General features: G+C 35.4%; 1 protein-coding gene across 1 annotated transcript; it reads left to right on the top strand.

Moving 5' to 3' along the window:
* The first annotated feature begins 4,505 nt into the window (after positions 1 to 4,505).
* Positions 4,506 to 11,342, top strand: LOC132162837 (uncharacterized). Its single transcript, XM_059573055.1, has 9 exons — positions 4,506 to 4,901; positions 5,444 to 5,630; positions 6,289 to 6,422; positions 6,520 to 6,632; positions 6,748 to 7,000; positions 9,965 to 10,120; positions 10,249 to 10,328; positions 10,442 to 10,491; positions 11,191 to 11,342. Exons 1-9 carry the CDS (start codon positions 4,506 to 4,508, stop codon positions 11,340 to 11,342), a joined length of 1,521 nt encoding a protein of 506 aa, XP_059429038.1.
* The last annotated feature ends 11,472 nt before the right edge of the window (positions 11,343 to 22,814 follow it).

Here is a 22,814-nt window from a genome sequence, read left to right as displayed (position 1 = left end):
TTTAGTAAAATAATATATAATTAATGATAACTTTTAGCTAGTTATGAGATAACACAGGAGTTCGAAGCCCATTGAAACTATGGTTTTTTTTTTTTTTTTCTCTTAGAACTTCCTCAAGCTTCTTGCTGGTTGTTTTGCTGTGTTTTGTTTATTTCTTTTGTATTTCTGTTGTTATTTGTATTTTTATTGTTTTTTGTTATGGGTTATTATCTCCTTGAGCTGTATTGGTTAGATCTAGGTATGGAGGCTTTTGTAACTGAATTTGTATTGGTACCTCTCTCTTCTACAGTCCTTGATTCGAACTTTGACTGTTCATCTTCGGCTTCATTCTCCTTCCGATGGATGTTGTTGGTTCCAAGTGGGGGCTCATATAAGTTCGCCTTAATCTGTGTCTATTTTGCTTTTATAACCACTTTGTGCAGCTAGCCCATTGAGAGGACCGAATTACTTGTTTGACCTATTTTTTACCCTTTGTAATTATTTCAACACTATTTTAGTTTCTTTTGGGTCTATTGTTGGGGAGCTCACCCTATTTTCGTTTTTGAGGATCGTTCATTCCTTCTGGATCAAGAATAGGAAGCATTCTCCCCCGTAACCATTTTCCTTATTCAATTAGACAAAATAAATCAATAATACGCGACCCTATCATAGGGATGACCAGCCAATATTACATGGGCTTTCTCCCTAGGGTTAGGGGGGCGTAAGCTAATTAGGGTTTTGGGAAAGAAAAAAAAAAGAAAAAAAGTTTTCTCACTCCTCTAGGCCTACACGAATAAAAAAGAGAACAAATAAGTGAGTCAACTTTCCTGACCATTGATATTGAATAATAATTAAGGAGAAAAGCAGAAAGAGTTTTGTGTTGGTGTTTAAAGCCGAAAGGTATGTCTTGATCTCTTCATGTTATCATGTTTTCTTGAATAAACTTCATTGTTTTTAGAAAGTGGTGGCTTGTGCTAATTAAACTGTGAGCAATATATGATCCTGGTGTTCTTCGTATGCATAGTGCATGGAAGATATTGTTTTTAACAATTTGAGCTTCAAATTAATCTCCTTATATATATATGAGCTATGAAATGCCCCTTTGCTGTTGCTCAAAAGGTAAGAGTACCGTGAGGGGACTAATTAATTAAAGAGGCTCAAGGATTCATGATCACCTAATTAAGGTGTTAATTAATCAATTATTGTTAATTTCAACACGATTGAATGTAATTATATATGAAGTCGATTAAATAATGCTTAGGAAAGAAACTCTTGAACATCAGGATTATAAGTATCACTAATTTACCTTCCTTAATTGAGAGTCTCCTCTCATAACAAGTCAACAACCCTTCATTTAGTGAGGGGTGGCCGCTCCTCATTTGGATTAAAAAAAGTTACTCTTAAATTTGATATGCCCATTGAAAATTAACGTGTCCTAATTGTCCTTTACGACTACTTAATTATATATAAACCTCTCCATGCAATTTTAGGCATGTAGTGAGATGGTGATGCCCATAGGAATTGGCAACGATTCTATGTTCCCACCGGATCCTTTTGTCCTAAGCAGCTTTATTGAGATTTGCAGCAGGTTTTATGGTGTACGTGCCTGCCCCTCGCCCTCATTGGGTCACTACTTACTACGGAGGCCATGTATGTATTCACACGCGCGCGCGCTATATATATATATATATATATATATTCAGAAAAAACTTCGAATATTAAAACAATTAACATTTTGAATTTTTTTTTTTTAATAGAAAATTGCAGGATATAAAGTTGATTCTCCACAGGTTAACTTCGAATATTAAAACAATTAACATTTTGAAATTTTTTTTTTTAATGGAAAATTGCAGGATATAAAGTTGATTCTCCACAGGTTTGGAAGTAACATTATATTCTCCAATGGGCTCAGAGATCCTTACAGTAGCAGCGGGTAATTAATTAACCAGATAAACATTAATTAATTAACAGCTTTTCTAATATTTCTGATTCCAGGGTGCTTGAAAACATATCACGTACTGTTGTTGCAGTCCATACTGTTAACGGTTTGTATTCTCAACTCATTTTTTTAAAAAAGGTATTAATTATAAAATAAAATAAAATAATTTTATTTTTGCAGGATCTCATTGCTTGGATATGCTTCGCGCAGAGAAAAGTGATCCAGAGTGGTCGGTCATGATGCAGAGAAAGGAGGAGGTTAAGATAATCGAAGGATGGATAACTGAGTACTACACTGATCTTCTTGCTTTCACCAAATAAATGATGCAGATAATCATTTTCAGACCTTGTGTTCTTCAAAAAGTTTAGGAATCTAAAGAGTTATGTGTTTAAGAAATAATTGTTGAATGAATTAAATAATGGTTAGGAAAAAAACTCCTTATGTGACATGTCTTATTACAACAAAATAATTAATATATAGGGAAATTAGAAAGGATGGATAATCCCACTATCAAGGGGAAGACCTAAAGGAAAAAAGAGAAGTTGTAATTTGGAGAGAGCATTAAAGGCATATAAAGTTGAAAATGGTGTTGGGAAAGAAATGGGACACTTCTTTATTATAGGGAATTAATGATGTTGATGGGGTACTTCTTTATTATTAGAGCGTGGAAATTATTTTGTAACCCATTCTGATTTGCCAGCCAACCAACCAAGTTACAATACGTCCACAAGCACAAGCACAATCATAATAAAATGTAGAAAATGGACATTATGTAGTACAAAAATTTAAAGCAAAAAAGTAAATGCTCATAAGGACTTTCTTTAAGAAATTATTTTCTCCCACAAATTCTAATCAATTGGTATATATATATGCACCGGGTTAATTAAGAAGTTTGATTGGGTTTTTTTTTTGCATAAAACGAAACAAAACCCTAACACTTTCAGAGTTTTTATTCTGGCAATGAAAGAAATACGATTTTCAAAACTGCAAAAGGCTTTTTAGAGAGATTAAAATAAAATTTTCAGTATATTTAAAACTGGTATATGTAGGGACTATATAGCGTAAATTTAGCAGTTTCAATGTGCAGTTTCCATGTATGTTCATTGACAGACATGTAATTTCGAAATTAATAGACATAATTCAACTGTCATTAAAATATGGATGAGAAAATGACGGTTCGATATTAACATACACTTAATCTTGACTAGTAGATTAAATTTATAATTAATAATTATTTAATTATAACTATTTGATCATCATTATTAATAACGATTACTTAATTTCAACTTCTTTTTTTTTTTTTTTTTTCTATTCAAATATGGGAAAATGGGTTACAGGGAATCATACAACAATAAAAGAGTGAGCACCCCAACAACACAGCGCCAACGTAAAGACATTGTAAACAAACATAAAAAGAGCAGGCAATTGTTTTATTCACAATTCTAAAATAACCATAAACGAGCCGGGCCTTTAATTTTCAAAGGCCGCACAAGGTGGTAACAAACGGCAATATGTCTCAATGAAGAGCCCCAACCGGTAAAGGCAACAACCATGTGAAACGGTTGGTAGTACTTAATTTCAACTATATATTAAATAAAACTTAATTTAATCTCACAGTTAACTTTACTAATGACAAGTAAATCCAACCATTGAATCTAGCTTGGAAGCATACGACTAAGTCATGTGCCATCAAGACACCCTATAGGTTAGGGAACAAAATACCCTCCATTATAACTAATTGGATATTATCCAATTCAAATAAAATAGAGAGAATTTTAATTCATAAGTTAGGATCACACCCAAATATTGCTTTCAAGCAATAATTCGGTGTGAGATGGGCATTAATATAAATACCTCTATTATTCTCTCTATTTCCCATACTCCTTAAATGCATTCAAGAAACTTGCTTCAATGTCAAACAAACATAAATATGTAACATCATTAATTGACGTGGTACCACTGCGGCAAACATGCATCCTACCAAATGATACAACAATTGACCCAAAAACCAAAAATCACGACAGAGTATGGAGACTACTTCTCTACTTTGGGATCTGTTTGTGTATTGTATAACTGTTGAAATATATATAAAATATAGAATATTAAAATAAAAATAAAAAATAAAAAACAAAAAAGAGCGAGCAGAAGCGGAAAGAAGCGTATGGGCTATATCTTGTACATTCATTGTTTCTTATATTTGTCGAATTTTTGAATTGTCTTAAACTATTACATAGATCTCTATTTATAGAGATGCAAAGAGTAGTAAACAAAAAAACTCAAAATAAACTCTAAAATACAGAAGGAAAAAAATAAATCCTAAAGAAAATATATAATATTTTCAAATGAAATAATATATTAATTCTAACAATAACGTCATATATAGAGGCCAATGACAAGACAATGGGAGGATTCCCTCTGTCAGCTGGAATTCACAAGATAAGGCAGCCAGACCAAGTCACAGCAAACCAAATATAGCAATATATATCAAACAACAACCAACGACTATATATAAATGGAATGAAAGACATTCTTAAATGTTGATAAGAGATTCTGCATAATCTTTTGTGCAATTGGCCTGTTGAAGGCCATGGACTCTCTTAGATACTCATTGCAATTACTTTCTCTCATCTTCCTTCTTTTCTCAATCTGGGTTTCTGCGACGACGTCGCAGCGTTTTCTTCCCAGGCTTGGAGTGAGAAGGAGAACATCGAAGCATGAACCCCAAACAACATCATCCTTCTCGTCCGACGTCAAAACATATTATTACACCCAAACAATTGATCACTTCAACTACAGGCATGATAGCTACGCCACTTTTCAACAAAGATATGTTATCAACTCTAAGTACTGGGGTGGAGCGGATTCCAACGCACCAATATTTGCATATCTCGGAGCAGAAGGACCTTTGGATGATGATTTAGGCAGCATTGGGTTTCTCAGTGATAATGGCCTCCGGTTTAAGGCCCTCCAACTCTACATAGAGGTAAAAGTGACTTATATCGAACGAGGATATAAATTTTCTTTAAACCAGTTTAGAGGAAATATTTTTCAATCTATTTAAAATAGTGTCAAGTGTCTATAAACATTTAAAGGACACATTAAATTCTTAGGAACATGATCTTCTGAGAATATCGAGTTAGTTATAATTGAAGGGTAGTTTTGTTTTTTTCGCTTTTTGAAGGGACAAAAATATCCTTATACTATAACTGACTGAATATTCTCCCATTCAAATGAACTGGAAATGATCCAAATTCAAATTCTTAACATCATTAATAATAGTTTACTAACTTAGACTAAATTTAATGTTCATTTTAAATGTTTATAAATACTTGTCACTATTTTAAATTGGTCGGAGGATATGAAATTTATGTCTATTATATTAACGTACAGATTAAATGATTAAATTTACCTTTTTCTATCATCTTACATTATGAAATACTTGTTTCATGACATCTCACTTCAGATTTGGAACAGAAAATTATGATAGTTTTGACTGAGAAAATTGTTGTATGATCTAAATAATAGCATCGGTACTATGGGAAATCGGTACCATTTGGAACAATGAAAGAGGCTTTGAAGAATGAGAGCACTCGTGGTTATTTCAACTCTGCTCAGGCTTTGGCAGACTACGCTGCTGTGATCTTACACGTAAAGAAAACATTGTCTGCAGAAAATTCTCCAGTAATCGCTTTTGGAGCCTCCTATGGAGGAAGTAAGTCACTATAAATCCATTTCTCAGCCACGAGCTATATATTGTATATTTTAGATTACATTTTTTTTGTTTGATGAATTCATATTAGATGACATTAATATTTAACTTGTCACTAACTTTTTCATGCTTGATTTGTCTACAATATTTTGGAATATAGTCAAACGACTCCCCCACCAGATAAGCGGAATTTAAAATTAATAATAACTACCACCTAGCACATGGGTCCATCCCTGGTAATGATTATTTTACCCCGACTATTTCGGACAAAATTTTCCTTCAAATTAAGGTAGAGAAATTTCCTTTAACCTACTCTATAAAAATGACATGTGTTTCTTGAACATTTGAGATTCACTTGTTTTTTTAACAGCAGAGACAAAGTTAGAATAAATTTTATTAAAAACTAATGTATATCTCATATGTTATTAAAAAAATAGATACATGTCATTTTTATAAAGTATATTGAAGGAAATTCATCCTGTTTGGAAGAAAACTTTGTCCAACTAGGTCAATGTTGGACAACATGAACAACCTCGAATTCTCATGTCTTAAATCAACTTTTCCACTGACTTAACCTAGACTTGAAACTTACATCCAAACATGTTTTGATACTAAATTATCCAACACTAAAAATCTAACATTTTTTCACATAATTTTGCAGTGCTTGCAGCATGGTTTCGGCTAAAGTATCCTCACGTTGTCCTTGGATCTCTAGCTTCTTCAGCTCCAATCCTTTACTTTGACGACATTGTACCTCAAGATGGATACTACTCAGTAGTAACCAAGGATTTTAAAGTAAAACGCCAACTTTTAATTTTTATTTTCATTTTACATCTAGTGTTAATTAAATTATGTTTAAAGCCTTCAAAGATTTATAGCATGGCTGGTGCAGGAAACTAGTAAAAGTTGCTATGAAACCATCCGGCAATCATGGGCTGAAATTGATAGAGTTGCTTCCACACGTAATGGCCTTTCAACCCTTAGCAAGAAATTTAATACTTGCCGGTAATTAATTACTTTTCCTCGTTGTCATTTACTGTTCTCTCTCTCTCTCTCTCTCTCTCTCTCTCTATATATATATATCTGAACTCTAATAAACTTAAAACTTTTGTGTTTGCAGTCCATTAAATAAGTCTTCTGAGCTGAAGGACTATTTGGAGAATATAGTTACTGGAGCAGCTCAATATAATTATGATGCCCCAAGATACCTAATGAGTGATATGTGCAGAGCCATTGATGAAGCAGCTGTTGGAACAGATACCCTTGGCCGAATATATGCGGGTGTTGTTGCAAGTTATAGGCAAAACCATTCATGCTATGATATGAATGAGTTCACTGCTCCAAGTGAAACAACTGATGGGTGGGGCTGGCAGGTAGGTTTCTCACTTATTATACATTCATTCAAAGGAAATTACAAAGCAGACTAAAAACAGAAAATAAATACAAGCTTAACTGAAAAACCCAATCTAGACAGACTACTAGCACCTCAGTGAACTAGAAGGAAACCAGAACGGTCAAAATCACTTGCGAATACAACTGATGGAAGCCACTGCGCATTATGATGAATAAAACCATCTAGATACTACAAGCAACATGGCCTTTAGCAACCAAAGAAATAGCGGCGACCTCAAAGTCATCGTTATTGAGGGGTCATTAGCAGTGACTTAATAGTCACCGCTAAAAACAAATATGTATAATTTAGCAACGACAACAGTAGCGGTGACTATTAGTTGGTACTATTGACCATCATTAGCAGTGACTCAAAGGAGTCACCTCTATTGAACATTAATAGCAGCGACTCCTGAGAGTTGCTGTTGATGAGTGATCAATAGCGGCAATCTTAAGTCGCCGCTATTGACATGAGAAAAAATAATTAAAAAAAATTAAAAAGCTCATTAACGGTGACCATCAAGTTGCCGCTAATGAGGGTCAACGATGGCGACTCCTGAAAGTTGCCGCTGATGAGTGGTCAATATATAGGAGCGACTTTAGGGTCGCCGCTATTGACATGAGAAAAAATAAAAAATCTCATTAGCGGCGACCATAAATTGATTACAATTCCAAGAATGATCAGACTCATGCTACAGATTAAGCTAGCTAAGTAGATGCTAAGCTAAATTGATTACAATTTTGTTGTGAAAAGCTTGAATGCCAAACTAAAAATACCCTTGGGCTTTTGTGATGTACCTTTTTTTCAGAACAATTGTACAATGGTCCAGGAAGTCCATTAATTGTGTAGGCATGGGAGACATTTGGACCGGCTTCTGTCTAAAGAGCCTAGCTAATTACAGCCCATCCAAGAATCCAACAGTTAGATTGGTGACCACAAATCAAAGAGTTACCATCTACCGAAATCACCCCAATCCTTTTTAAGCCTTAAATAGAGGAAATTCTTTGCAAGAGAAGGATGTTTGACCCGACTTTCTTTTAAGCAAAAAAAGCAATAATGATGGAGTTTAATTAGGTTGTGTCGTTAGTTCTTAACCAAAAGAACCAAACCAATCATATGGAAGCTATCAAAGAAGGAAGGTTCAACTAGCCTAGCCTTTCCTCCACTTCTTCCAAGTCTCTATTTGCAAGGAGTTCTTCAATGAAGAGCTCTTCTTTTAAGTCTCATTTCACAAGGAGTTCTTCAACAAGGACCTCTTCTTCATTAAAGTCCCCTATGGGCCTCTATATATATATATTTAAAATTTGTATGCATACATATCTAGTTTGTGGTTTGAGAATGTTTTAAATTGAAGGTTTTAAAGAGCCTCAAAATTAGAAGAGAGTCCCACATAAGAAAAAGAGAAAATAAAGTTTGCATCTAGATGATGTGAAGCATTCTTTTGTACGTTAATGAATAATCTAGACTTTGCCGGTTAAAGATTGATGCTAAAAATAAAATCTTGAAATTGTTTTGAGGGTGGTCAGCCCATTCCAACAGCTATTTTGGGGTGGCTGACCACCCAAAACAAATTAAGCAGGTGGTCAACTCACCCCTAACTTCTCTTCTTTTCTTTTTTATTTTTTATTTTTATTTTTTATTTTTTATTTTAATTTTTTAATGCATTGAGATGACGTAGCTTAGTCTAGTATTTTCATTAAGGATTGTTGGTCCCCGTAATTTCAAAAAATTGTAGAAGACAATGCCTTTTCTTAGATTAAAGGAATTGAAGATTGATCCAAATCTAGAACCAGCAAACTACTTTCACCAATTTATGCCTTCTTACTAGCTATTACATATATAAAGATGGCTAATATGTCGTGGTTCCACTGTTTATCTGGCACTAGTACGTGGTATACAACTAAACTCTCTCTAGTGATAAGTGTTTCAATCCAACAAAGCTTTGTCGGGGTTATTTTTTTTTTTCATTAATTAAAAACAAAGTAGTCATAATTATAGCTGTCCAATTAAAAGGGCAACCCCTTAACCCCAAGGGGTTGGCTCAATGGCGCTTATTGAATTGTAAGTTTTTGAGTAACCGTAGAAGTTTGCGGTTCGAAATTCACTAAGTGTAAACTGCTTCTTGGGGCCATACCCCTATAGTGAATATAGTAAGAAAATGAGAGTTAATTAAATCTAGACAAGTTTCCAAAGAAACTGTAAAGATTAAGTAGAAAAAGAATTGAACAAAGAAAGAATGGTTCCCTTCACAAACACAAAGTCTAAAGCCCAACCGGTTCAGATTATTTTTAAGAATCCAATCCAGACAGGCCACTAGCACCTCAATGAAATAGAATGAGACTAGAAAAGTGGAAAAAAAAAAAAAAAAATTCCTACACAAAGTCTGAAGCCCAACCGGTTTAGGTAACCTCATTGATAACAATAATAGTAGACAATAATATCGTACTGTTTTAGTGGAAACACATTTCATTACAAGAATTAAGCCATTAACGACAACATAAGAAAGTCTAGATCTAATAAACTAGTGGGAAATTTTGCCCGCACATGCACGAGTAGAAGTGAAAAGCCTTTCGCAACGTAATTTTGCCATTAGTGGCGACTCAAATGCCGCCGCTGATGTTATATCAAAATTAGATAAAAATATATTAGTGTCTGCCTTAATTTTTTACGTTAATGATAATGACCTATTTTCAACATCGACTTTTTGTGTCAATGCTATTGACCCTAAATAAAAATAAAAAATAAATATATTAGCTTAATCTTATATATATTTAAGTGCTTAATTGGTGATAATATGGGATGTTTAAAAATTAAGCCCTTAATAATGTTTTTGTTGTGGCTAGATGCCTCTTCTTTTCTTCTCTTTAGAGAGGGAGAGAGAATATTTATTCATGGCTGTGAATTGGTTATAATTAAATGACTTGTGTTGTGTGATGTGTACATGCAGTCATGTAGTGATATGGTTATGCCCATTGGCCATGATACAAACGGCTCTATGTTCCCTCCATTACCCTTCAATCTAACCGACTTCAACAATTACTGCAAGAAATTGTATGGCGTCGAGCCTCGGCCTCATTGGGTCACAACTTATTACGGCGGTCAGGTATATATATATATATATGTGTGATGATGATGATGAGTTCCTTTTCTGATTGTTATATATTTATGGTTGATGTTGCTCTCGTACGTTGATAATAACTGTCGATGCTTTCTGACATTGTGAAATTGCAGGATATAAAACTGATTCTCCGTAGGTTTGCTAGCAACATCATATTCTCCAATGGGCTAAAAGATCCCTACAGTAGTGGAGGGTAAACAAAATAAACTCAACTTTTTCAGTGTTAATCATTTTAATTAGAAGTGGGCAAATTTATAATCACTCTCTATATATACTTAGTCATTTTATATCCATCTTTGATCATAGGGTCTTGGAGGACATATCACACAGCCTCTTAGCCGTCACTACAGCTGAAGGTATTAATACTCACCTCTGCAAGCTTGTTAATTAATTAATTGCCAAGAAGGGACAATTAAAGAACATAAAATACGATCAAATGAAATACACAAGAACATGGACAAAGAAACCATTGTAAATGTTAAATCACTATTTTTACATAAGTTTAAGCTAATAGAAAAAGGTAAATTTAATCACTTAAAACCTATTTAGGATTGTGTTATGAAGGGTAAAAAGTACTTTTAATACCTAAAAGGGTATGCCAAATCAAAAGCTGACCTCTTTGGTAAAAAAATCCAAAAGTTTTTTTTTTTTTTTTTAACTTTTTTACTCTAAAAATTGTCAAAACACATTTTTTTAAACTTTTGTCAAAAAGTGTTTTTTGACTTAAAAGCTCTATTTCTCAAACATAATCTCAAACATATTCTAATCATTACTTTAACACTCTTCCTCACGAGTGGGTTTAACCTTCTTTTTAATAAGTGAGGCCCAACACATAGAATATTTAATTTAAATGGAGGTAAATTAAAAAAAGTCAATGTTCAATCTTATGACCTTTGGCTTTGATACCATGTTAAATCACTACTTTTCTCATAAGCTTAAGCTGAAAGAATTAAAGAAAGAAAAGTTATATATATATGCTACTATTAATAATTTTTCTGTATATCTTCCAAGAGATTGTTTAGGAGTTAAGTCTAGTAAATGCCCCATTTCTGCAGGCTCTCATTGCTTGGACATCATTGTGGCAAATTCTTCTTCTGATCCGCATTGGTTGGTCAAGCAAAGAAATAAAGAGATCAAGATAATTAGAAAATGGATTGCCAATTACCAGGCTGATCTTCTACAGCTCAAACACCACGTTCCTGTATGATATGAGGAGATCGAGCTCCATATATTTAGCTGATGTTCAATTTGAAGTCATTGAAAGATATAAAGTATTCATTCTATATTCTTGCACTCAGATAGACCCATTATTGGGCATAATATGGTATTATGGTAATAAAATAGAAGAAATAATTAAATTATAATGATCTTGATTTGAAATTTCCTTATGTGGAATCCACCAGTTCTTACTGGATGTAAATTCCATTTACTTTTATGTGAACACATTATTTACATTTGTGGGGGAAGTATGGGAAAAGTGATAGGGATAAGATAAGGTTGATTTGGAATGTAATTACAAATCATTAGTAATGATTAGATTAAATTAATAATTAAGTTAAAATGGGATTTGAATTATTTAGGATCAACTTTATTTGAATATTTGATATGTTTTCTTTTAGCAGTTATCATATTATCAATTGTAGTCTATTTATAGACCATTTTATTAATGAACAAGGTAGAGAATAATTTAGACGTATATCTTTGTGGTCTGTATCCAGCCCCAATTGGATTCACTTGTGGTTTGTCTTCAGCCTTAATTGGAGTTCATTATCAATATCCCATCTCACGTCACTACCCAACCTCGGGTACCTAGCAATTGGTATCAGAGCAGTTGAATTTCCCATTCAAAATTGCCCAAAACAAACACTAGCCTTTCACCGCAAAGCCAACAATGTATGTAAAAGTCCCCTTAATTGAGTGCAGATCAACTAGAAGTAATTCGGGAAGCACTTGATCGAATGATCGAGCAGGTGATCAGTGAGTGTTTCAAGCAGTTCCAACTTGACAACATTTCAGCACCTACCGTCCCACTCACCCCACCCAAGACCTGCAAAAAGCCCCAACCACCAAAACTCAGCAGCACAACCCGTGCCACACCAACAATTATCGGAGCCCGCGTCCCACGATGCCGTCACCACAAGTGCTGTTGTTCCTTTCAGCCACCGCCGACAGCCTCACACCTCATCACTGCTCATCCCGACTATAGATCCAACAAGCACCAAACCTATAAGCTCCCACAACGCCAGCCCAGAGGCCACAACCCCACGCCGCCACGATTTAGTTCCTCGGATCATCGCCTACACAAACGCAAAACCCATCTTCACCCTAAACGAATAAGCATCTCGAAGAAGAACGGCCTATTCACGAACTCTATTAAGAACAATAGAAGAAGAAGAAGAAGCCGTTTTGTATTCTTTGTTTGGTCTAGGAAAAGGAAAAAGAAAAAGAATTGTGGTAGAGAAAAGTCAAAGAAAGTTATCCAAAAAAAAATAAAATGAAAGGATAATTTCCTTTTTAATTCTTTTCTTTTTAATTTTTTTATAATTCTTTTAATTTAGTGGTATTAGTCGGACTTTGGGGACATGTTCCTTTTAAGGGGGTAGGAATGATAGGGATAAGATAAGGTTGATTTGGAATGTAATTACAAATAATTATAATTAGATTAGATTAGATTAATAGTTGAGTTAAAAATAGGTACCTATCAATTGGTATTAGAGCAATGACGACCCAGAAGGAACGCATTGAGAAACTAGAGGAAGACTTCCAGGAGATCAAGACCTCCATGTAGAACCTTGAACGTACGTTGAAGGACAGCATCGCCTAGACATTGAAGGAGGCATTGGAGTCCATGTCCAATTCCCATGGTGACTTTTTACGTCAACCTGAGAAGGAAACCAAGGAGTCCAACAATATTGGCAGACATAATCACCACCATAATCGCGAGGATGATCATTATACCAAACTTATGAAGATGGATTTTCCTAGGTTCTCGGGGGACGATCCCATTGTGTGGGTTGATCGGGCTACTCAATTCTTTGAGTATCAAAAAACCGAGGACGACAAGAAGGTCACGCTTACTGCCTTTTACCTAGAAGGGGAGCAAATCAGTTGTGGCAATGGCTGAAAAAGTGTTACCATGTCGACAATGTAGTTATTACCTGGATCATCTTTGAGAAGGAGTTGTTGGTTCGGTTTGGCCCAACAGAATTTGAAGATTATGATGAATCCCTTGCACGCGTGCAATAACAGGGCACCTTGAGGGATTATTTGAAGGAGTTTGAGAGACTCGCCAATCGGGTGGTTGGATGGCCGCAGAAGGCCTTGATCGGCACCTTTTTGGGAGGTTTAAGGGTGGACATCTCCATGGATGTGAGGAAGTTCAAACCTCGGACATTGTGAGAGGCCGTGGAATTTGCGCGCATGAGGGAGGATGAGCTGCAACACACTGCAACTCACAAAAATGACTCCACCGCCAACCGATCCAATGAAATCCACCCTGCAACCCAATGATTCCCTAACCCAAGTGAAGAAGCTCTCATGGGAGGAAATGCAATAAAGGAGAGAAAAAGGGCTATGTTTCAATTGCAATGAACGATTCACCCCGAGCCATTGATGTGCTGCAAAACAATTGCTCATTTTTTGGGCTGAGCCAATGACTGGAGAAGAACTCAAAGATGCCACTTGGGCAGATGCTGGTTGCCTCTAGCAGCAGTTTCCAAACCACAACCTTGAGGACAAGGATCGTGTCCAAGGAGGGGCAATTGATAGGGAATCTACCCGTGTAATCACTAGGAATCCTAATTCAAAGTACCGAGGGTAATCCTATCAGAGGAAAAAGAATAAAGGATAAGGGTTATCTCATTTATCTAGGAGTTGTTATTTTATCTAGGTTATCTCTCATTTATCTAGGAGTTGTTATTTTATCTAGGTTATCTTATAATCTTATCTTGTTATCTTATTATCTTATTTGTTAGCCAGTATCATTAAGTTATTAGCAGATATCCCTTGTGGAGATAAGATTAGTTATTTTTATTTTAAATAGTAGTTATCATGAGTAGGAGTTGGCTATTTATTGGAATGTAGTAGGGAAGAGAGATTCATTGAAATATTTTATCAAACACGTATGTGTAATCGGTGTCTCCTACCTCAAGTGGAGAATTATCAATAACATTTCCCATTCCATTTCAATTATCATCCACAATCCATCAATCCAACATCCTGAACCTATCAAAAAGAATCTTATGAGTACCGGTTCTTGAAGCCATTGTTGCTTTCCCTCTCTTGAAGTTTGTTAGTTTGCAAACCACATCCATTATACTTCAACCGTTTAAAGTATACCAGAGGGTCAGTATGGAGTTGATCATTTATAGAAGACTGGCCAGTGAGGAATTAGAGCTTATCGAAGAGATAAGGAGATAAGCAAGGAGCTTGACACGGATCATCTTAATATTTTACAAGGGATTATAATTTTACTATGCCTATAAATTATGTTTTCTTTAGCGAATTTTCAAAGGGTTTTCACTCTTTAACCAAAATCGTTGTGTTGATTTGTAGTTGTGATTTTAAAAATAAAGATTGAATTAGAAAGTAGCAGCTTAATCATGTTTGCTGTCACTGATTATATTTATAACCGTGGATTAGATTGAACAATCTGTACAAGTTGAGAAGTTAAGATAGCGGTGGATGTCATACTAATCTTTTAAGAATGATTCCCACAACCTACACTCATGAAAGGCACCGTTCTAGCATAAGGAAAGGAATTTTAATAACTTAAATCATTTAATTACTATTTTAACACTCTCATTCACATTGTGGTCTCAAACACATATTTAATAAGTGAGATCCAACACGTAAAATTTTTAATTGAAATGTGACATGAATGAAGAAGACAATGTTTGAACCCAGAACATTGGATCTAATACCGTGTTAAATCACCACATATTCCAACAGTTAAAGCAGATAGAAACAGATGAATCTAATCATTTAATCAATACTTCAACAGTTCTTAAGTACTGCATATTTCCTAATGAGACAGTGAAAATTGTCCTTGAATAAAATAGAAAATGAAAGTATGTGCAACATCCAATGTCAATTTCACTGTCATGTTAGAAAGTAAACACTTAGGAGTATGTATAACATTTCTTTTTTAAAACAAATCCTAAGATTTTTTTCTTTTTTTTGAAAAAAAAAAAAGAGGGGGGGTGTGGAGGGAGGAGAATACACTTTACCCCCCCTGAAGTGCACACACATTTTCGTTTTGACGTCCAATGTTTAAAAGGTGACACTTGACCCCTTCAAAGTTTAACACAATAATAAAAAAAAAAAAAACCCATCCATTAATTTTGGGTGTAAATTTGGATGGAAACCTAAGGGCCAGCCACTCACGTGATATTTCTCTAGTTATTATGCCCAAATTACCCTTCCCCAATCCCAATAAATCACACCCCATCTGCCCCATCCTTCTTTATTATTCAGACGAAGCCTCCATAACCTAGGGTTCTTAAGATTGCACATCATCCTACTAAAGATGGAACCGTCGGACACTCCTTCTATAAACTCTAATTCTACAAGGAGCGGGGCAACATCTTATAGAAGGACACTTTGTTATTGCGAGCATCCAGCTTGTATTATTACGTCCTACACTGAGTGAAATTTCGGTAGAAGGTTTATGAAATGCAATAATTACAAGGTAAGTTGCAAACATTAATCGTTTTCCATGTACATTTTCTGATGGGTATTTTGAAGATCTCTGTTGGGTGTTCGGATATGGGTTTTTTTCTTTATAATTTTTTGTTCTTTGATAAAATGATTTTCTATTTTGTTGTTGAGTAAAGAATTAGTTAGTCAAGAGTTTTTGGAACCTTCACGATAAATTTATTGTGAAATTAATTTGCAATTTTTTTTATGGTTTAGTGTTATTGACTTCGTATTTTGTGGCCGGAGGGTGATTTTTTTTTTTTGGGGGGGGGAGGATTTTTTTCTTTAGTTTTTTTTAGCGTTATTTACTTCGTATTTGGTGGACAATGTGATTTTTTTGTCTAATTTTTTTAGTGTTATCCACAAATTCTTTTTTTTTTTTTTTTTTGGTGAAAATCCAACCGTGTAATGTTTAGTGTTATTCACTGGGTTTTTAAGATAAACCGGGCATGTGGTTTTTGGGAATGTGTTGATTCTAAAATGTGTGAACATGGACGGAGGGTGGTTGATCGTTTGCGGAAAAAGCATATAAGTTTTGCTTGAAGATAGTAAACGATGTCGAACAATGGTTGAAACTGAAGTTGAATGTGTGAAAGAGAAGCTGGTTATTGAAGCAACTGATAGATGTCGTATAATGGTTGAAACTGAAGTTGGGAAAATGAAATCAAAGATGGAGCTTGAAAATTGTGCCCTTCACAAAGAAATCGAGATTGAGAGATCAATTACCAATCAATGAAGAAGAATTATCATAAAATAATTGCTTGTACATAGCTTTTGATCATATTTTATTTTGTTATGATTTGGAGAACTTCAAATGGTGAAGTCAGACATGACCATATGTTCTTGCCATGCAGTGTGCATGAGGGTGTATTAACTCCCTTACTTTTGTTCAACCTTAGGGTTTAAGGTTTGTAAGGCAAGTATATTTTGATAGTTTGTAAATTTAAACCTACATGTTGTAATGTAGGTGCACTTAGTTATTTTGTTGTGTTTAATGACATTTTAGTTGGGTTTAAGTTTGATGCACTTAGTGCTATGTATAATGAAATAGCAAGACCTCACGCAGTAATTGTGTTTGAAGTCAGACATTTTATTTTGAGCATTTTTATTTTCAGCCTTTATTTTTGGGTACATCGTATATGAGATTGTTACGAGAAAGGAGCTTATACGGAAACAATTATTAATATATATTATGATATATTAAAATATATAATACAATAGACTATTTTATTATATTTATTTTTATTTGATATTGTCTTTATTTATTCCCATGTAAGAGTCTTGATGACTCAGCTTTAGTTTATATTTCAATAAGAGTTGGCGACTCAGTCTTAAAAAATATTATAATAGTTTGCCTATTTAAAGGCCATTATGTTATGAATAAAGCAACCAAAAAATTAATCCAAACTTTATGTTTAAAAAGGTTTTAGGCTCCCTTCAACAAATCTAAAAGGTCTAGGTTCCCTCAAAACCTAACAATCTATCATATTACGTGTATGTAAAAACATTCACATAACATTGGTATCAGAGCAGCCGGGTTGGTTGTTTTCTACAGCAATCAACAATCCATGGAGGATTCACGTCTTGATCGACTTGAGCAATAATTAGCTAGTTTCATAAATATGCTCAAAGGCTTGATAAAGAAATCAGAAGAGCAGATGGAAAGGATGGAGAAAGAAATTGACAACCTTATCTCAAAGGAAGGGTTCGATGCAGAAGAAAATATAGCCACATACCTTCAATCTCCACTTGCAGTATCAATCCTACTACCATCACAACCAACAAATACCCAAGAATTAAAGGCACCAAAACGTTCAGAAGCATTATCGCCGTTGTCCACCACAGTGCCGCCATACTCTCCCAGCACCAAGTCAATACAGTGGCGCCAGGCACATCCACGCTCTGTCCAGTTCAAACCCACCACCCGTCGTGCGCCACCGCCCCGCTCCAGATCACTGTATCAGCCGCCAGTCTCGCTAGTCTCACGACCCATGTGCACTGTTATGCCATATTGGTCATTCTCTCCACAAACCAATGCACAAGAATCACTTTTGTGGTTTGTGAGAAAGAAGAAAACTAAATTTGTTTCTTCCTTTGTTTGAAAAAAAAAAAAAAAAAAGTTGATGGGAAAGAAAAGTGGTCCTACAAGAGAATTAAATAGAGAAAAATTGTGGTTATAGTAATATTAATTTAATTATTTATAATTGCTAAGTATTGATTTAGCAAATCTGCAAATGGGTTTCAAGAGCAAGATTATTTCATGAAGAAGATTTCCAGGACCTTGAGGACAAGGTCCTCTTCAAGGGGAAAGGAATGTTACGAGAATGGAGCTTATGTGGAAACAATTATTAATATTATGATATATTAAAATATATAATACGGTAGAATATTTTATTATGTTTATTTTTATTTGATATTGTCTTTATTTATTTCCATGTAAGAGTCTTGATGACTTAGCCCTAGAAAATATTGTAATAGTTTTCCTATTTAAAGGCTATTATTTTATGAATAAAGAAAATAACACAAATATTTCCCACTGAAACACATCATCCAAAAGCGAAAAGCAACATTTGCTTTCCAAAACAATACATAAGAAGATCATACAATAACACAGTGTTCAGAAATTAGTTTGTCCAAGCAAAATAACACATTTGTCCAAAACAGTTGGTCCAAATTAACAAAAAATTTGGTTGGAACACTACAACCGAAATAACACGCTATTTTTCCAAAACATTACATAGAATATAACATAAGTTGAAACTCAGCTCATCAGTTTGTCCAAAATAAGATGAAGTCATTTTTGTAAGTAAACAAGTTAGGGATCAACACTTCCAAGCCGGCTTCATCTTTTTCATCTTCAACTCCATAATTTCTATTCCTTTCTCCACGGTTGTGACAATACGCTTTCCTTTCGATTTGCTATTCGACACTATTGAGGATGCACCTCTGCCAGCTCCACCTTCACCATTACCTGGTGCAACCATTCTGCCAACAAGACCTAGTGTAGACCCTTTGCCAACTCCACCCATAGCAAGACCTTGTCCAACCCCTCTGATAGCCCCTCTGCCAGCAATCCCAGCAAGAACAACTGGTGCAGCCCCTCCAATAGCCCATCTGCCAACGACCCCAGCAAGAACAACTAGTGCAGCCCCTCCGATAGCCCCTCTACCAGCAACCCTAGCAGGAACAATTTGTGCTGCCCCTCTACCAGCCCCTCTACCAGCAACCCTAGTTGGAGCAGTTTGTGTAGCCCCTCTACCAGCCCCTCTGTCAACCCGAACCCCTTCCTCTACCTCTTCCTCTTCCTTTGCTTGTAGCAGTTGTATCCCTTGTATCACCCCTACCTCTTCCTCTTCCACTTGTATTTTGCTGCTATCAGGTTAATGTATCTTGTCAGCCAAAACATAGAAGATAACACATAGTTCACGATAACACATGAAATATAGGTGTAGCACTTGCAGGTGTATTGGAGCCACCATCATTTGAAACATTTTTTCTTACATATAGCTTCAAAACAAAACAAAACAAGTCATTTTTTTTTCAAAGTAACACAAAATAATTAATTTTTTTTTTTTAAATCAGTACTCTTTTGTGTAAAACATGTACTTGCATTGTATATTGGATTTCAAAGTATTTAGCACTGTAATATCAAAGTATTTTAAATTTCGACCCCTATAGTTTATGTCCAAACTGAAACATAAGTCCTCAATTTGTGTTTGACATTTTAATTGCTTATCTTTCTCCTAGCTGGTTGAGGATCTCCACATCCACGTCTATTGGATCCAACACTTTGTGTCTGAAATTCATATGAATAACCAACAAGATTCATGTAAGTACACCTATTTATAAGCTGCTTATATTAATTAGTGTTTAGTATAGTCAAACTTACACTTGATGGGGGTTGGTATTGTGCCAAATACCCACCTAAATTAATAGACAAATACTTAGTACGTTTTACTTGCAAGTGCACAAGATCAAACCATACTATAGTTAGGCAAATACAAGATCAATCCACAAGGATTGTCGATTTTGCTTGGAGTTGATTTTTCAAATTAAAATAACAGAATTTGTCACGATGTTAAAAAGAGATATATAATGAAAGGGTTAAGGTTTTGACATCCACCACAAATAAAACTAATTAAGATAACACTAGGCCAATGTTCCAATCCTATGGTATATTTAATGCTTGTCAACCTAAGATCTACACCTTACGCTATTGATCTCCCTAAGCAATGAATTAGGCATGTTGTCTACTTTAATTCTTCTCTTCCCTAAATGATTTAGTATGGTATCTACTAAGTTGTTCTTTAGGAAAATATAATTCTATGGAGATCGACAAACACATGAGTTCTAGGGCATGGCATTTACTCCAGTTCCCCATGTTGATTAAGCCAAAAGCTCATGATGAGATTCTTTTGTCACTTTATTAAGCCCAAAATTTGGTCATGTAAATTGACTTAATTAACAAATACATACCATATACATATGAGGAATTCAATCACATATTACATAATCAATTAAAATAAACCAAATTATGATTGAAACAAAGGCACTAATATTTAATCTTAAAAAGACATGATTAGGACTTCAATCTATCTCTAACAAAGAGTTTAGTTACACGTAATGAAACTAAAACTAAAAAGAAAAGGGAAAGAAGAAACTGAAAATTGCTTCTTGAAGTAGCCTCCATTGCCTCCGCAATATCAGGCTCGATGATATAGTCTTTTGGTGCTAATAAAGTTGCTAACCCCTCTCTCATGCTATCTTGGACTATAACACCTATTCCCATTTTCCTTTTGTGTTTATCCACGGCTGCATCCCAATTGACTTTAACAAAGTCATCTTTTGGGGGTTCCCAATGGAGAACCTTTCTATTACTCCCTTAATCTGGGAGTTAGTTGTACGATAGGCCTCCAAATAATCAATTGTATTCTTAACTACTACATTACTAGGACTAACCTTTTTCCCATGAACCAAAGCATTTCGCCTTAGCCATATACTCCTAGCGACCACCGCCATGATATCTATCTCTTCCTTATCCAAGTAATGAAAAAGCTCCTCCATAATGATCACAAAATCCTCATGCATGATACTTCTTTTTTGAATCTTACTACCACACATGCTCCATACTATTTGTACAGGAGGACAACTCCACAAAACATGCCCTGTAGACTCACACCCAACCCTGGAACTTGGGCATAGAGGATATTGGGTGATCTTTCGATGAAAGAGATTAGCTCTAATAGCCAAGGCATTATGACAAGCTCTCCATGGAAAATCCTTGACAACATTAGGCGTATTCATCCGCCAAATTTGCTTCCAAAGCATTTGTTGCCCTATGCGAGAACATTCCCCTTTATTAGATTCAAATATCTCTTTCTGAAAATGGTAGGCACTTCGCACGGTGAACTCTCCCTTGGTTGTAGGTCTCCAAATCGGCATGTCAGCATTATTAATGGAGCCAATAGGAATTTAGCATATAGCCTCAACTGTACCCACATCAAAAAGCTCACGAAGCCGGTTGGGATTCTACCCGTTAGAGTCCCAGTCAATAAGATCCGCTACACGAGCATCCTCATTTTGACCCTCCCTTGGGTATTGGCTTTCAAGCGCGGTACTCTGGTTTAGCCGCTTGTCCTTCCATAACCGTATTTTGCCTCCACTCCCCACCCTCCATTGTAACCCCTCCAAAAGGAGATCACGTGCCAACCAAATACTCCTCCAAACATAAGATGGATGTAGACCAAGTTTAGCATTGAGGATCGTACCTTTTCGGAAATACTTAGCTCGGAGGATCTGGGGAGATAGAGAATCATGATTCTGAAGGAGACACCAACATTGCTTTGCTAATAAGGCTCTGTTGAAGCTTTCTAGGTCACGGAAACCCATACCACCTCGGCTTTTAGCTACACCCATCTTCTCCCACCTAATCCAATGAATTTTTGAATCTTGCTCGTAATGACTCCACCAAAATTTTTGCATCATACCATTTATCTCTCTAAGAAGAACTTTTGGCGGCATAAAAATACTCATCGTATAAGTAGGGATCAATTGGGCAACCGCTTTGAGTAGTATTTCTTTCCCTGCTTGAGATAAAAATTTATTCTTCCAGTTGCAAATGCGACTCCAAATCTTCTCTTTGATATAAGTAAACAAAGAGAAGATTTGGAGTCACATTTGCAACCGGAAGAATAAATTTTTATCTCAAGTAGGGAAAGAAATCCAACCCACCATAGCTGGTAAGCCCAAATATTTCTCAAAGCAATTAGTAGCATGGACCCTTGACACCACTAGAAGTAGAATCCACCTTTTAGCTCCTGCCTCCGAATTTCGACTAAAAGGATGGAAGTTTTCTCTTTATTAAATCTTTGCCTGGACGCTTTCTCATATCTACCAAGCACCACTTGTAATCGAGCCCATTCTGTATCATTAGCCTGACAAAATAGTAGACTATCATCTGCAAAAAAACAAATGATTAATCCGAACCCTTCCTCTAGCTATGGGGACTCCCATAATCTCTCCCATCCGTTCGGCTGATCGTAGCATGGTACTAAGAGCCTCTGCACACATAATGAATAAGTAAAGAGATAACGGGTCTCCTTGGCGTATGCCAAATGAAGGGGTAATATGTCTTGTGGGGCTTCCATTAATCAGAATAGAGTATGAGACTGAGCTAATACATTTCTGAATTAAATGAATCCATCTACTTCTGAACCCCATTCTCCTCAAAACACCCTCTCAGAAATTCCATTCAACCCAATCATACACCGTACTCATATCAAGCTTTAAAGCCATGAAGCTCTTTTTCCCTTTCATGGAATTCATGGTATGCAAGATCTCATACGCAGCAACCACATTATCAGAGATATGTCTACCTACAACAAATGCACTTTGGTTTGGGGAAATAATATGGGGGAGAACACGTTTTAGCCTATTAGCAATGACTTTGGCTACCAACTTATAAATCACATTACAAAGACTG

This window comes from Corylus avellana, chromosome ca10 (assembly GCF_901000735.1).
Source record: "Corylus avellana chromosome ca10, CavTom2PMs-1.0".
In the NCBI taxonomy this organism is placed as follows: domain Eukaryota; kingdom Viridiplantae; phylum Streptophyta; class Magnoliopsida; order Fagales; family Betulaceae; genus Corylus; species Corylus avellana.
This window is presented reverse-complemented; position numbering and strand designations above follow the sequence as displayed.